Raw genomic sequence first — 17,577 nt, 5'->3', positions numbered from 1 at the left:
ACATTAATAATAATAAAAAAATAGCCAAACTTACAGCAAATAGCACAATAAAAACCCACCAATGCATAGCCCTTAGAAACTTCCACAGGCTAAACCTTTCACACCACCTTACATACTCAAACCTCATCATACTCCACAACTTAATTGGTTTCCCCGAAAAATGCTCGTCCAACCTTACACAAGTTCTAGACTACTACAGTCAAGTAACATATCGCTCCTCTCCATGTCCAAAATGAAACAACTCATGTAGGCTTTCTCTATATTCCCACCAAGTCACTACAATGTGGAACTCTATCCTGCTACAAATGAAACAGACAAGACACACACCTTCAAGTTGCTACTAAAACAATATCCAAGTAAAAATTATTTCTGCCACTGCTCAACTCCCAGCTAGAACACTTTTTTCCCTACTTTCCCATGTTCTACATCAGGCCAGAAAGATACTCACATATCCACAAGGAGTAACTTTGTTTACATAAAATATATCAATCACAGGCTCTAAAATGGGTCTACGTCAGATAAACAAAAATGCAATCTGTCGAACGCTCATATGCGTGAATAATCATAACACTTCCCGCAAAATATATATTCCTACTCCGAGGTCGCACTACAGTGAGGAAAGGGCAAATATTCCACTCTTCACTGTACTGCAATTCCAAAATACCACTTCCGATGTTATGATTATTCGCTCATATGGGCGTTCTAGAGATTGCGTTTTCGCTTATCTAAACAGACCCTCTAAAATTACAAGATTCAATGTCGTCTTCTCTCTAATTAGAGAAACCACTATCAAATTGTCTACCCCCCGGCACAGCTTCATCACACACTCACTCTCTCCTCATCTATCCAAAACTACTACTACTTATAATAGTCTAAGTAGCCCCAGCCTTTCTCACTTTCAAGATTACTTTACTTCTCAATCTTACATGTAAGGATATTTTTATAGTTGCTCTACTACCAACATATCATACTATATTCCATTTTCAACCACCTTTCCATTTCTAATATTTCCATAGTTGAGCTGCCTCTTTTTTCATTATTTTAAATGCAAGAAACTGCAGGCAATATTACAGTATATTTTTCAATGTTATCTCTCTCTCTCTCTGCTATATACAAGCCACTATTTCTAATTAATTTCTAATTAATGTTCAACACTGTATATACCTATGCAAGCTATGTACATGCTCAGTAAGTTATTGTACTTTCTCTCTCTCTCTCTCATGTATGTACACTTACATGATATCAGAATGTATACAAAAATAGGTAACTGTAGTGTATGTATATGTCAAAAATGGTGTTAAATGTGGAGCTTTTCTCCCTGGGCCTGGGTTTTATCCCAGTTGGACCTTCACAATAAATAGACAGGCTAAATAAAGGTAACTGGAAGCTACCTCAGTACAGATTTTGAGAAACCATTTCTGCTTGGTGATTAAGCCCTATGTGCTAACTAACCTACCTACAAGTATACGATTTACTGATTTACCATAATAAATTGGTAAAATTACTAATGCAATTTATAATATCTATGTTATAGCAAAGGAGCAGCAGCAGGAAATATGTACCACTTTTTGTTGCTTCTAAGTGAGGACGATACGAACTCTGACTTACTTCAAATTCAGTGTTGTGGACTTCCTCTTGGGCAAGGATCTGTGGAATACTTTGAGGTACATAGAGTATACTGAGAAAAAGTATACCATTCCTTCTGAGGGTCTTCTTGGAAAGCAGTAACAGATGTATGCTTGGTTCTCTGCTGCTTCTTTTGGGGAGCATTTGTAGAAATGAAGTGTGGAGGATCCGTACCTGACTTGCTTCAATAATAGTATCATACAATTCCTCTTGGGCAAGGATCAGTTGATGATCCACATATCCCTCAGTTAGGATCAGCTAATGTTCCCCCCGTTGTAGTCTTACCAGACAGCTAATCTATTGTAGATGAGGTTCTGTCAGCCCCACCAGAAGCAGCAATTGGGCAATCTGAGAGACCATCAGGTGCAACAACAAAGATGTCTGGGTCTGACTGGGCAACCAAAACTTTGAAGGTTTTGACTTCTTTAGTTTCTTTCACTGCTGTTGTGGGACATCCAACAGGGAAGATTCAAGGGCCTCCAATCTCGTGTGAACTTCTTAAATCTCTGATTCTGCAAGTAAATTATAAAAAGGCTAAATGGCTTCTAAGAGTTTTAGGACCAAAAGCTTTGCAGATACCGCACCCCTTAATGTGATGATCAGGAACAAGACAAAAAATACACTCAAAATTCTGGTCTTTTATGGTATCTGCATACTACCGTCATACTAATATCCCCTAGCTGATATGAAAGTAGCACCTTTTTTATTTTAGTAGAAAACAAATTTGAGAGAAATGGCAAAGGATCTCAACCGGGATATTTATCTGCCTCTCACAAGATGTAGTCCTTCATCTTCAGCTGACATCAAGACCAGTCTGAGAAATTTCATGCCCGTATATCCCAGCACACCTCCTCATGCTTAGGACATGTGGCAAATGCACTGAACACAAGAAAGGTGCCCAAGCTTTGGTATGATAGCTAGACTTACTTCATCTTTGGCAGGATACTTCTCATATCTGACCAGTTCAGCAACAGTGGCCAAATGAAGGAAACCAATCATGATCAGGAGGGAACTCGGTGAGTAACAAAATGCACTACTGTTTGTGCCTGCAAAGAAAGCATTTGATACAGTTGGATAGGATTTTATGAGCAGGACAATGGCAGTATTTGCATTCCCTGATAGAATAACAAGATTAGAAAGATACATGAAGTCACAGGCAGTAATTAAGGTAAGAGGATTCCTCTCTGACAAGCTGTGTTTAAGCAAATGAACCACAGGCAGGGGTCTTCTCTTCCCCCTTTGATATTTACTTTACATTTAGAGCTGCTGCCACAGAAAATAAGGGACTCGCAAAATCAAGGGTATAACTGGTATGGTAATCAAAAAAAATTATCTGTTTAGAAATGATATTTTGTACTTGATAAATCTGGAAAAAGACATTCTGGTGTGGAATATTTTAAGAAAGTTTCGAGTCTTTTTGGGATATAAAATAAATGAAGATAAAACAAATGCTATAGTGGTAAAAACTGTACACCCGCACAAATTAGTTCAGCAATACCTATATTTAAAGGGATATAATAAGATATGCAGTTAATGACACGAGGGAAGAGACTAAACAAAAGAAAATACAAAAACTGAGAAGCTGGAAGCTCTTGAATATGTATGCAATAAATATGATACAAGCACTGAAAATGTTTTCAGTCCCCTTCATTTTACATTCAGGTCAGACATATTTCTGTCAAACAGAGTAGAAGCTATGGGTGACAATATAGAGCTGAATTAACTTATTTGGGAGGGGAGGGGAAGAGAAGAGGGCAAGACTTAAGTGGGAAAAGTTGATTCTCCCCATAGAACTAAATGGTTTGAGGATTACCTGATTTGCTTCGGAACTATGTAGTTAAGACTCCTATACCTACCACAAGCAGAACATTATACGTCAAAGTGGAAAGGGAAGCTAATGAAATGGGGGTATTGAGAAACAAGGATAAAGTAGGATTTTGGATGCAAATTCTTGAGAAAAATAACAACCATACAGAATACTGTATTTTAAGAACTAAACCAATGAGGCAACAGAGAGAGAGGAGAGTTTTCCAATAGAGATAACTGCAAGCAGGGGTTCCGAAAAGAGGCTAGACGGGGCTAGAACTTATTGTGGAGAAAATAAGCAAAGCAGCCATGGCAGTGGAAGCAAACAACTGGAGAAGGAAAGAGTGAGATGAGGTCAAGCAAAAGTATGGACTGCAGGTTAGAGTCAAGCCCTCCCTACAAGGGATGGGTAGAACAGTATAGGCAGAGAAAGGGGCAGGTTGGCACTAAGTGAAAGACTCCCACTGGTTGACAGTTTTTAGTTGAGTGTTGAGTAGAAGCTGCTGTTAAAAAGGAAATAATTAGTACGGCATACAAAATGCTGTATGATAACTAGAAGACTCAATCAGTGGAGAATGCAAAAGATTAGGAAGAGAAAACGGAAAGGCAATTTACAAAGGAACAATGAGAGGACATCAGTATGTATCCCATGTCTGCAACAAAGTCCAGAAGACTTACAGTTTTTGCTTGGAAGTGTCTGCACAGACATTTTTATATTCTAACCACACTTCAGCGAATATTTCCTTGAGTAGACAACAAATCTTGGACATATGATGGGAAACAAGACAGGAAAAGTACAGTTTTGTACCTACCATAAATGTAGATGTCCGATAGGTATGCATCCGCAGTCATAACATATGGGTTGTCCTGCCTCAGGCAGCCCCTCGGTCGGCCGGATTCCAAAGTCTGGGTCTGGCCTCGGCTGATGTCGCATTTTTCCCGACGTCATAGCTACTGGGGTATAAAGGCATCAGCCGACGCCATTTTCCTCAGTGTTTCTTGCCCCAGATGCCAGGTGCCCTCTAGGAAGGCTAAATTTGGATAAATATTGAATGTTCCAAACAGTAGCAAAATATATATATATATATATATATATATATATATATATATACATATATACAAACAAACAAACAAACAAATACACCATAACAGATTCCCCCAGCTAGCTGAAAGAGGGGTAAGCACCCTAGGAATACCACAGAGGGGAAGGAGGGTGGGTAATCCTGACTGCAGATGCATACCTATCGGACATCTACATTTATGGTAGGTACAAAACTGTACTATGTCCTTCAAGGATGCATCTGCAGTCATAACATATGGGTAGAATACCATAGCCAAACTGGGGGAGGAGGTACTAAGATAAGGATGGTGTAGTTAAGATCCCCTGTAAAACTGCAGTTGCAAAGCCTGCTCGGGATCTGGAGTATAAAGGAAGATTATAATGCTTGGCAAATGTATGCACGGAGCTCCAAGTAGCAGCTTCTAAAATGTCCTTGGTAGCCACTCCTCGTAGGAAAGCGGTAGTGGTGGCTGTGGCCCTTGTGGAATGAGGCCTGATATGTTCAGGAGCTGTCTTTCCATGAAAAGAGTAGCAAAAGCGAATGCAATTTCCTATCCATTTTGAAATTGTCTGCTTGGAAATTGATTTTCCTTGCACCCCAATTGCATAGGCTACAAAAAGTTGATCAGTTTTTCTGCTAGTTTTAGTTCTGTCCAGATAGTAGCGTAGTTGTCTGTGTATATCCAAGGTGTGCAAGAGTTTCTCTCCTTTGTTCTGTGGGTTAGGGAAGAACGTAGGCAAATGAATGGCTTGGTTCAAGGATACCCTGGATACCACCTTTGGCATGAAAGTTGATTGGTTCTCAGAGACACTCTATCCCGGTGAAAAATAATGAAAGGCTGCACTGCCATTAATGCCTGTAGCTCGGATACTCTTCTTGCTGAAGTGATTGCCAGAAGGAAAGCAGTTTTCCAAGATAAAAACTGTAAGTCTGCTGATGCTGCTGGTTCAAAAGGAGGTAGTGTCAATTTTTCCAGCACAAAATTGAGATCCCATGCAGGTAGAGGGGGTCTCCTTGGAGGTTTCACATTTTTGATCCCTCTCAGAAATTGTCTGAGTAGAGGGTGAGAGAAGAGAGGAGGATCCATATTGTATTCTGCTGAAATTGCTGAAGCATGAATCTTAATGGAAGAGTAAGACAGGCCATTGTGGAAGAATTCTGCTAAGTATTCTAGGATGTGTGCTAGGTGTGCCACTGTAACATCTGTGCCCTTTGATGTGCTCCAAATGAGGAATCTCCTCCATTTAGCAGAGTATGCTTTCCTGGTGGAGGGTCTGCGAGACTCCAGGATAATGTCCTTGACCCTCTGAGATAAGAAAGTTTGGTTTGGTCTTAAGCAATTTTCCAGGCAGTTAGGTGCAGAGTTTTTAAGCTTGGATGCAGGGTCTTGAAATTGTTCTGCGTTGGAAGAAGAGGCCATAGGGGTAGAGGCCATGAGTTCGCCTGAGACATGATTTTCAGTAGCGGATACCAGTGTTGCCTTGGCCAGTCTGGAGCTATTAGTATCCCCTTTGGCTGTTCCTCTCTGATCTTCAGAAGAACCTTGTACATCAATGGGAGAGGTGGGAATGCATACACTATTAGGGCATTCCAGCTGAAAGAGAGAGAGTCCACGCTCCAGGCTTGTGGGTGGTATGTCCTTGAGCAGAATTTCTTCAGTTGGTGGTTGAGAGGGGAGGCGAACAGGTCTATCTCTGGCAATCCCCATTTCCTTGTTATGAGTTTGAAGATGTCTGGATGCAGCATCCATTCGTGAGCATCCGTGGTAGTCCTGCTTAAGCTGTCTGCTAGTGAATTCTCTTTTCCTGGTACAAATATGGCCTGCAGCTGGATATTGAGATTCAGGCCTATGCTCCACAGATCCATTGCCATCCGGCATAGAGGGTAGGAATGCGTGCCTCCCTGTTTGTTTATGTACCACATGACCGTGGTGTTGTCCGTCCTTATCAGCAGATGTCCTTGCTGGAGGAATGGTTTGAATGCCTCGATTGCATGCTTCACTACCAGCATCTCCTTTTGGTTTATGTGCAAGTTTAGCTGTCCGTGAGACCATAGGCCTTGGATACATTTGTCCTCCATGTGTGCTCCCCATCCTATGTCTGAGGCGTCCGTGGTGATGGTCTGCCTTGGTTTTGGTTTCGTGAAAGGCAACCCTCTGTTGGACTGGCAGGCCTGAGCCCACCACATGAATTCCTTTTGAAGGCATGGAATGATTGGTATCATGGTTTCTAGACTGTGTCAAGACCATACATTCCTTAGGTACCATTGTAATTTTCTCATATGCAGCCTGGCATGTGGGATCAAGATTATGCAGGATGCCATGAAACCCAGGGCCTGCAGGACTTTCCTTGCAGTAAGCTGAGTTTGTCTTGTCAAAGTCATGAAATAATCTGGAAGTTGTTCTTGTTTTTCTTCTGTGAGAAAAGCCATCTGAGTTATTGTGTCCAGATCTGCACCCAAAAAGGTTATCCTTTGGGATGGCACTAGTCTTGACTTTTGGATGTTGATTGTGTATCCCAAGGCCTGTAGCAGGTGTATAACATAGGCCAAATCCTTTATCAATTTTGTCTTGTTGTCCGCTTGTATTAGGCAGTCGTCCAGGTATGGGTAGATTTGAATTCCCTGAAGTCTGCAATGTGCAATTACTGATGCCAGGCATTTCGTGAATACTCTGGGCGCAGTAGATAAGCCAAAGGGCAATGCTGAGAATTGATAATGCTCTGATCCTGCAAGAAATCTGAGGTGCCTTCTGCAATCTGGTCGGATAGGGACGTGCAGGTATGCCTCCTTGAGATCTAGAGTCACCAGCCAAGACTCCTTGCCCAACATGGGAAGAAGCTGCTGTAGGGTCAGCATTTTGAATTTTGGTACAATGAGAAATGTGTTCAGTGCGGACAAGTCGAGAATAGGCCTCCATTGGTTTTCTTTTCTTGGTACAAGGAATAGTCTGGAGTAAAATCCTTGGCCTTGTTCCATAGATGGTACTCGTTCTATCACTTTCATCTGAAGTAAATTTTTGATTTGTCTTAAAGCCTCTGGCTTCTGATTTGGTGGTAGGTTTGGCATTCCGCTCTTTTTTGGTAAAGTGTGGAAGTGAAACCTGTATCCTTTGTCTATTGTTTGCAATGTCCATGTGTCCTTTGTAATGCAATGCCAGTTTTTTGAGAATAAAGCCAGCTTTCCACCCAAGAGAGCTTCCAGTTGTTCCCTGGTAGGTGGAATCAGAGTCAAGTCATTGTGTCTGTCCTGTGCTAGTGGTTGTAGCTGCAGTTGTGGCAGTACTCCTCTGGTTGGCAGGTTGCCACTGACGGCCCCTATAGGCACCTTTGGATTGACCTCTGCCTCGAGGGCGTCTAATTCCTGCCTCTCTGTGCTCTGGAGGTGTCTGGAAAGGACCAATTCTTGGAAGGCCAGTTTCTGCTGAACCTCGGAGGTTGGACCTGTAGAAATTCCTTTACTGTTTGTACAGATTTAGCTTTTTCTTCCACCTTCTTTAGAATCTCCTGTGCAGGGGAGCCAAATAAACTTTGCTTCTCCATTTGAGCATCTAGGAGCTTAGCCTTGACATGGTCTGGCAGGGATTGCTCTTTTAGCCAGGCATGCCTACGAATTACTGCCCCAGTCATAGCTGATCTAAATGAAGCCTCCAGTGCATCATAGCCACATTTTAAGAAATGATTACTGACCTGCTGAGAGTTGTGTACCAAATCCTGAAGGGATTTACGGTCTAAAGGTTCAGTAGAAGAAAGCTTCTTATTCAGCTGATCTAACAAATATTTTTGGTAGTGTATCATATGGAATTGACAGTTTAAAGCCCTGGCAGAAAGAGTAGCAGATGTATAAACCTTTTTACCCCATCTCTCTAATGCTCTAGACTCTCTGTCAGAGGGTAGGGTTTTTTTGGCAGTGGCAGCTGCAACACCTTTTGGGCCCTGTGAAATAGTTTCTGGATCTGCAGCATGGGCTTTATACAGGTGGAAGTGAGAATCCGGGACCCTGTAATATCAGTCAGGTTTGGCAGGGGCTGGAGGAAGAGAATCAGGTGCAGAACTAACATCATTATACACATCATCAATTACAGTTAGCACTGGTGGTATGGCTAAGGGCCTATGCTGGGGCAAATGTAAAAAAGTCCTTAGCCTTTTTCTCGAATCAGAAAAATCCTGACCCTGCCATTGAAAGTGTTCCCTCATAGAGTGCAAGGTCTCCCCAAAGGAAAATTCTTCAGGAGGGGAAGCAGAAGGGATAGAATCTTCAGCATCTGAGTCCTCGTAAGGAGAATAGGCCCCTTCTTGATGGTCTGACAAATCAGATCCATCCGTGGAGTAATCAGAGGAGACTGGTTCAGAGGGTTCAGTCCTAGGCCTTTTGTCTGGTGGTGGTTGGGAGGCCCTGTCTGGGTGAGGTTGGGAGCCCCTAATCAAGGATATCAGGTCCTCAGCAAGACTGAGAATCTGAGAACTTGAGGAAGGCCTCTGAGAAGTAGATTTGGCAGGTAAAGCTTTTGAAAGTTTGGCAGCTTTAGCCCTGGAGAAGGCCTTAATAGACATAGAAGCTGGGGGCCTAGCTGCCCCACGTGCAGGTGTAGATATGTCCAATGGAATGGTGTCGGACAAATCTTGAGCGCTAGCTTCGGTAGGGATTTCTGAAGCCGACTCAGCCAGGGCCTCTGTGGCCTCGGTTGTCAGAGGTAAGGTTTCTGTCGTAGGAAGAACCAGGGGCTCGGTTTCAGCCAAAACCAAGACACTCGCGGTAGGCCTAGCCGTGGTTTCAGCCGAAACCGCGGGCCGTGAGTGTCGGTCCTTTTCCCTGCGTTTTTTGGCCAAATGCATAGTCGGAGTCTCCGACGGCATTTTATATGCAAAAGCGGATCCGAAAAATTCTTCTGCAAACTCCGACCGACGTCTAAGAGTCCGTCGGTTGAAGGAGTCACAGGCTAAACAAGCTGATACGTCGTGGTCTGGGCCTAAGCAGGGAAGGCAGTAAGAATGGAAATCCTTATGAGGTATTTGTTTCCCACAAGTTAAACAATTATTTACTTTGTCTGACATCGGCTGAGGCAAGAAAGAGTCCCCAATGGGGTACTTCGCTTTTTTCGAAGTATTCGGTAGCTGAAATCTCTGGATCTGACCGACCGGCACTTGCGAACAGCTTCTGCTTCGGGCATCGCGCGGCAAGAAAGACTGAGGGAAATGGCGTCAGCTGATGCCTTTATACCCCAGTAGCTATGACGTCGGGAAAAATGCGACATCAGCCGAGGCCAGACCCAGACTTTGGAATCCGGCCGACCGAAGGGCTGCCTGAGGCAGGACAACCCATATGTTATCACTGCAGATGCATCCTTGAAGGACATCTGGGGAATATGTTCTTTTGGGAATGTAACACATTGGCAGGTTTTAAAATAAAGTGCTATGTTAGAAATAATAGAGCAGCAAATGGCTGTAAACCAAGGAAAGATAAGTTATGTACTCACCATAGCATTCCATGTTTGTTGTCCATCTCGCCATTCATTCTTACATAGATGGGTTCGGAGCCGATACTCTGCTCCAACTTGGCTGAATACACAGCTGAAAGTTTCAAACTTGGCTCGTGGCAGGTAGGTATCCCATGATGCAGTCGTGCAACTCTCCAGACCATGTTTGCTGCTAAGCTGCTAACATACTAAGTAATATATATCTAGCTCTCTCTCACGCTATATATGTGTATATATATATATATATATATATATATATATATATATATATATATATATATATACACACACACACACACACACACACACAAAATACTGAAATCCCGAATTTCAGTATTTCGAAATTCTATAGCCGAACCCTTTAAATACCGAAACCCATAACCGCAAAATTTAAAACCGCTAACCTACAGTGCAAATACACCACACACATACACACAATCTCCCCCCACAATCAAACAATCCTACACTACAGACAAGCAGGGGGGCAAGTCCCCCTGCTCCCCCGTGTGGGGGGCTGCACGCCCCACAGCCCCCTACTATACTAACTCCAAGATCGCACAATCACACACAGAAAGTTAACTCACACACACACACACACACACACATTTCACAGCCCCTTGCATATACATCACAGCCAAAACACACACGAACGTACACAAAAGCCCCTAACCAACACACACGTACGTACTTACCTACACTTACAATTATGCATTCACACACTGACACCAGAAGCTCCGAAGTTCAGTATTTTGAATTTTGCACTTCTGGTGTTTCAGAATTTCAAGGCTTCGTTATTATAATTTGAAATACTGAAAGCCGGGATTTCAGTATTTCAAAATTATAAAGGGAAACCATATATATAATGTAAGTTGAGTTAGGACAAAATTTAAATCCCAAGGACGAAGTGATTTCTTAAAAGGAGGTCTCAACAAGGAAGTGCCTTTTAAAAATGCTTTACACAACCTGTGTGACATTAAGTTAGAAGAAAGGTCACCAATGTGGAAATTCGAAATTGCAGCCAGCTGGACCCTAACAGTTGCTGCAGCCGAGCCTTGCTGGAAGAGTTCTGCCAGAAATTCTAAAATGGACTGAATAGGTGCAGAAAAGGGTCAATGTTTCTATTTTGGGCCCAGTGAGAAAATCTTTTCCACTTGCTAGTATATAATTTTCTAGTAGAAACTTTATGAGAGGGCATCAATGTGTGTTTGATTGCTGGAGTGAAGTTATGAAGCCTGACTAAATTGGGAAGTGGAGCAGCCATGCTGTCAAGTTGAGGGTGTGGAGAGAAGGATGAAGTGCACCTGACATACGTGTCAGAAGGTCTGGAACTGGGTCCAGAGCCCACGGCTTCTCCTGAAGAGGAGGCCAGAGGAAGGGGAACCAAATCTGCCGAGGCTAATATGGGGCAATGAGAATCATCCTGCTTCCCAAGGATTTTGCTTTCTGGATGACTTTGGGTATGAGGGGAAACGGGGGAAAGGCATAAGAAGTCCCGAGGGCAAATCGTGTACAAGTGTGTCTCTCGGTGTCTCCCTCAGCACTGGAATTAGGGCAAAGTAGCTGCTGCACTTGGCATGCATGGGAGTGGCAAAAAGATCACAGCAAGGCTGACCCCATTTCAGGAAAATCCTTCATTATGTCCTGGTTCAGAGACCACTCGTGAGGCATTAATATTGCCCTGTTCAGCTTGTCGGCTATCACGTTGGACTTCCCCGGGATGTGCATTGCCACTAGAAAGTGCTGGGAAGAAACTGCCCACTGCCAAACTCTCAGAGCCTTGCGACACAATGGGTATGCTTTGGTTCTTGTTTATGTACCAAACCAATGACATATTGTCTGACTGTACAGCAATTGTCCAAGTGGAAGAGAGTAGTGGAGTGCTTGCAATGCCAGAAGCACTGCTCTCATCTCTAGAACACTGATATGCAAGTGGTACTCGTGGTCCTGTCATATACCTTGAACTGTCCTTCCCAGATAATGCCCCCCCCCACCCTATCTGGGAAGCGTCAGTCATCAATGTAGCAACACGTTGTTGTGGAATAAAGGGTTTCCCGATAGTCACATGGTCGGTCTGGATCCACCACCGTAGGTCCTTTTTGCATGACTCCATTATTCTGATAAGGTGGGACAAAGGAATTTCATGAAGCGATCACTGTGAGAACAGGAGCCATTGAAGGATTCTCATATGTATCCTGGCGAGAGGCACTAATGTTATGGTTGAAGCCATTGTCCCTAGGAGTTTCAGAACTAACTTTGCCTTTAACCTAGTCCTTTGGAAGAAGGTGAAATATTTGCTGTCTGAGGGCTGAAATTCTGTTGGCTGGAAGATGTGCAATCATGGAAACAGTGTCTAGATTTGCACCTAAAAAGATAATATGTTGACAGGGCAGCAAGGCAGATTTTTGTAAATTGACTGTTATGCCTGAGCACAGATTTCCAATGTCGCATCCATGGCTTGTTGGGAGTAGATGCTTGGTGGTGGCAGTTAGGAGCCAATCATCCAGATATGGAAACACTTGGAATCTAAGACATCTCAAGTGAGCCGTTACTACTGCCATGCATTTGAACACACTGGGGGCTGTAGTGAGACCAAAGGGCACAGCTAGGAACTGATAATGACTGGCTCCCAGCCAGAAGAGTGACTCCTTGATGGTCTGTCTGTTTTTTATGTGGTAGTACGGATCTTGGAAGTCTAACTGAGCACATCCACTAGTCTTTCCCTAAGAAGGAAGTATTGACTGCAGTATCACCATTCGGAACTTTGACTTTTTGACAGATTCATTTAACTTGCTGAGATCCAATATGGGTCTCCAGCCCCCTGTTCTTTTTGGCACCAAAAAGAATCTTGAGTAAGTTCTGAATCTTATTTGTTCTGCAGGGAGTTCTTGGATGACTCTCTTGTTCAGCAACTTTTGGATTTCCATAGTTGCTTGCTCCCTTAGATTGGGTGGAACATCAGGGATTGTTCTGATTTATACGGCAGGGTGGCAAAAGGGAATGGAATATCCTCTGGATATTATACTTTGTTCCCACCTGTCTTTCCTGATACTTTGCCAGGCTTCTGGGTACAAAGACAAATGTCCCCTGACTGCCTCCAGAGTAGAGAAGGCGGGCCTCTTTTCATGACCACTGATAGGGATGTCCGCGAAAGGAATCATGGTGACCCTGATTTTGTGGACCCCCTCTGCCTCTAGGACATCTACCATTGTTGCCTCCCCCTCTGCCCCTGGGAAAGGATTCACCTCATGCATCTTGGAAAGCTCCCTGGGCTATTTTGAACCACATTTTTCCACTCTTCTGGCCCTTACGGTAAGGTCTTGAGGGTACAAAAAAAAGTACTCAAACGGCAGACAGAGTTTTCCCTTCCTGCTCACATCTGGTGAGTGTGTCTTTTACTCTGGGTCCAAAGAGTGAGAGACCATCAAAGGGGATGTTAGCAAAGGTAGACTTAAAAGGTTCCGCAAAATTACACAAGTGCATCCAGGAGTGTCTCCTCAAGGAAACTCCTGAACCCACTGCTCTACTCGCTCCATCCGCTGCATAAGATATCAGACTCATGGAGAAGTTGACAATAGACTTTAAGGTGGATAGCTGGGAGGAGACTTTCTCATTCACCCCCCCCCCCCCAGCTAATGAACCTTGTAGAGTATCTCCTAGCTCTTTCAAGAGATCCCTTTGTAGCCTTGTAAAGTGTGTGAGGTAGTTCGATCGGAGTGTAGAGGTCACTGACGAAAAGACACACTTCCCGTATCTGTACATCGTTCAAGAATCTTTGTTCGGAGGATGAAGAGATGAGGATGTCTCAGAAAGTTCCTTCTTGGTGGCTGCTGCCACCACCATAGCATCTACAGGTACACACTTTGTGAGAAAATCCCTTCCAGTAGGGGCTGACAAAAACTTGTTTGGCCTCCGAGGGACTGGTTCCATAGTGTTAGGGGACTCCCATGCCTTTTGACTAAGCCCATTAGTTCATCAAAAGTCGGAGGCACTCAGGAGGCTGAAGGTTGAGATCCAAAGGTCTTCAGGTACACTGACTCCTCATCAGAAGGGGTGATGGTTTTCCAGCAGCCTCTCTACTTTAGGATCGCCAGGATTTCTGCAAATGAGATATCATCAGAAGACGGCCGTGGGGACCCTTATGACTACTCGAGGTCATTGTCTGATGTGATGGACTCATCAGGGGAGTCTATATGCTTCTTCTTGCATGTCCTCTTTCGAGGGGGCTCCTCAGAAGGGTATTCTGGGGAAGCCTCAGAAGAGAGGGGTTCGCCCAATGGGGGATCCTGAGGCTCTGGATCTCTGCTGTTCTGTGGATGGGGTGGTGCCGAGACAGTACAAAATGGGAGATCTCAAGGTAGGGGAGACGGGTAGAATGTCAATGGACCGGCTCCGAGACACGGTATCTTGCAGCTCAGAAGATCTTGTGGCTGAAGAACCAGGCTTGTCAATAATGATGACCTCTGTCGGTTCCGAAGCCTGTGGAACCGAGGAGGTAGATGACTTAGAAAGTTTTGACAACTTTTCTGGAGGGTCAGACTGAGCCGAAGACACAGGAGATGGTATTTGGATGGTTTGTCACTCTTAAAAGAAGAAGAGGACGAAGAAGAAGTACTCTGCACAGCTTCCTCAAAGATTAGTTTTAAGAGTCCCGTAACAATCAATTTGCTTCTCCTCTCCTGTAAAACATGTGCACTAAAGGAGTGACAAAGTACAATTCTTCTGTAGATGTATAGCCCCTAGACGACATACGCAAATGACAGGTCTGTCAGTAATTGACATTTTCTGGGTACGTTTCTGACATTTTTTAAAGCCCGGAGGCTTATGCTTTTCTGCCTAGTGTCTTTAGACATGATAGAAGAAAAAAGTTCCCAAAAGGATTACAAATAGTAAACTAAGAACACTGCTAGATATATAACACACTAAGCTAACAAACACTGCACATCTAAGAAAAAATCAAGATATATTTGAAACTAACTTGCTCTAAGGCGAGCCCTAGGACCTCTAACTTAAATGGACATAGATATCAAAGGATAGAACACACTAAGAGCAACACTATAAGCCCTCTAACTAAAACGGGCAATTAGCTCTCTAATTTAAATGAGCTAAATAACAACCAACTATGAGAGCAGACTAAAACAGCACACAACACTACAGGTAATCTAACAAGGCACCACTACAAAAAACAACAACGGGATACAAGTAGGCCTGAGAAAAACGACGGCCAAACAACAGTACAAAGGAGATAAAGTAAGCTACATGCTAAACCTAACTATCTTAAGCACACAAAAACACTTCTAATGAAAAAATCTTAAGTGTTTAAGCTAGTACAGTGAAAAAGACAAAAACATAGCCACGGCCAAGAAGAGCTCATCCAACCTCGTAAATTGGCAAATGAGATCTGGAGAGTTACATCACTGCATCATGGGATATCTACCTGCCACGAGCCAAGTTTGAGACTTTCAGCTGTGTATTCAGCCGAGTCAGAGCAAAGTATCAGCTCCGAACCCATCCATTTAAGAATGAAGGCGCGATAGGACAACATAACATTTACTCTTCTGAGCTGCGATACAGGATCTGAATTGTCCACACACGGTAAGGCCTTAATGCTTAATGTTACTGCCAGTGAAAAAAGCAATTAAAATTGGAAATCAAAATACCAACCAGCTCTATTTGAAGTACTGAATATTGTAAAGGAGATAAAATAATTGGAGATGGGATCTTCAGAAGTGGGAATGAGCAAATTAGACAGAAATACATGGAATCTGTGTGAAGAATACATGTAGAATGATGATCAAGAAGAAGAGTGAGATTTAAGGGAAGACAGGACTTGGGCAATTTATGCATTGCTGGAGTGAATGATAATTGTTGGGCAAAAAACACACGTATAAAGCATGAAAATAATGAAAATATTACAATGGCTTATTTTCTTTTGTATTATGGTGGTGCTGCGGTAGCGTTGTCACCTCACAGTAAGACATTGTCCTGTTCGATTCTCAGCTACAGCGTTTTCTGTGTGGAGACATGCGTGACTGGGCGTACCTTCGTTGAAGGTTGTGCGTCAGGGCCGGCAACTCGGCACGTAAACATCTACTGCCAATCATTAGTGAATCGGAGTTCCTCTGTGGCGGACCCCTAACCGGGAAATGCCGAAAGACACAACAACAACATTAATCTCTACATCTGTCACTGTTTAAATGTGAAGATTTAATAAGGTGAAAAAAAAAAAAAAAGAAATACTCTTATGTTAGTTTTATACCACTATAACAATTACTATTACTACAAACAGCAAGTGTGACAAAGTAGCAGTTCCAAGCTTTTCCCATAAAACCAAGATTGTTTTACTTTAACACAACTTCCATTGGCTTGCAAAACAGTTATCTGCTATACAGAGGACTGTATGTGGAAAGAGAAAGTCTTAAACATTTTCGCAATGCTGGAAATCTAGACCACACTGCTTCTGTTATAAGAAATTAGGTCATCTTGCAACAAACTTACCATCATAGGCAGAGTTAAGAAGGTGCTCTCCCAAGTCACAACCAAACACCCTTTCCTTCAGGATTCCACGCTGTTTCAGCTTCTGTTTTGTAGGGCGTGACTTCATGAAGGAGCGAAGGAATGTAATAAGCTTGCCGTGCTTCTTTGACACTATTGAAAAAAAGTTAAATAAGATCTATGTTATTTCATTCCACAGCTACTGTTCTAAGAAAAATGGTATCTTGTCTGTTTAGATGGTATCAGAGGCATGTAAAGGAAGGAAAGAAAGTTAAAGGATTTGTCAGGTATCACAGAGATGAACTCAAATGTAATCTGCTGGTTCTTGACATACATACTTAATTAGTGCATATTTTGGACTAGACAAATATGACTGAAGTAAAAGACAAATGGACATACAAAAGTAGAGCTGTATAAGGAACGTGTAATGAAAGTAAATCTTGGAGAAGTGCTCAATGTAACAGTAATGTGTGTGTGTGTGTGTGTGTGTGTGTGTGTGTGTGTGTGTGTGTGTGTGTGTGTGTGTGTGTGTGTGTGTGTCATGTATGTACAAGTATGCACATTTGGTTGTAGAGGTTAACTTGCTCATGTTTGTGAAGTCAATATTGAAATGTTCGACATTGCACTCATGCATTTTATATATATATATATATATATATATATATATATATATATATATATATACACACACACACACAAAAAAAAAACATGTTCTTCAAATTTTGGCCGAGACTGAATGTTACATAGTTGTGGAAGAACAGGACATAATGCTAATGTGGGAGGTGCAGAGGTGCTTGCCCCCAAGCAAAAACCATACAAACTACACCCTAGAAACAATATAAACTGTTCTTTTTTCACTCTATCTTTGTTTCCGGACATATTTTAATACCTCAAAATCAGTCTAAGTGATTTATTTGTAAGTTTAGCCTGTTTTCCACAACATGGCTACCAATGGGGCTTGATATAGCAACATGATGTTGTACTCCCTCAGGTTATCTTTCCCATAATACTTTGCATGACTCGTGCCAGATATAAGGAAGTAACTTTGATTTCCCATGCCATTGACGTATAATGGGATTTGGGAGGGTCACTGTTATTTTCTTTACCTTCTGTAAAAGG

The 17,577-nt window shown here is 42.7% G+C and overlaps 1 protein-coding gene across 1 annotated transcript in view; it reads right to left on the bottom strand.

The window, feature by feature from the left end:
- Positions 1 to 17,577, bottom strand: part of ARHGAP32 (Rho GTPase activating protein 32) — a 3,207,216-nt gene that overhangs the window by 724,869 nt on the left and 2,464,770 nt on the right. Inside the window, exon 14 of the mRNA XM_044081098.1 lies at positions 16,462 to 16,611. Within this exon, the coding sequence (XP_043937033.1) occupies positions 16,462 to 16,611 (150 nt within the window). The remainder of the gene's footprint in view (positions 1 to 16,461; positions 16,612 to 17,577) is intronic.

This window comes from Protopterus annectens, chromosome 8.part0 (genome assembly GCF_019279795.1).
Source record: "Protopterus annectens isolate FY-2018-M chromosome 8.part0, PAN1.0, whole genome shotgun sequence".
NCBI lineage: Eukaryota > Metazoa > Chordata > Ceratodontiformes > Protopteridae > Protopterus > Protopterus annectens.
Note: the sequence above shows the minus strand (reverse complement) of the source record. Positions and strands in the feature narration are given on the sequence as shown.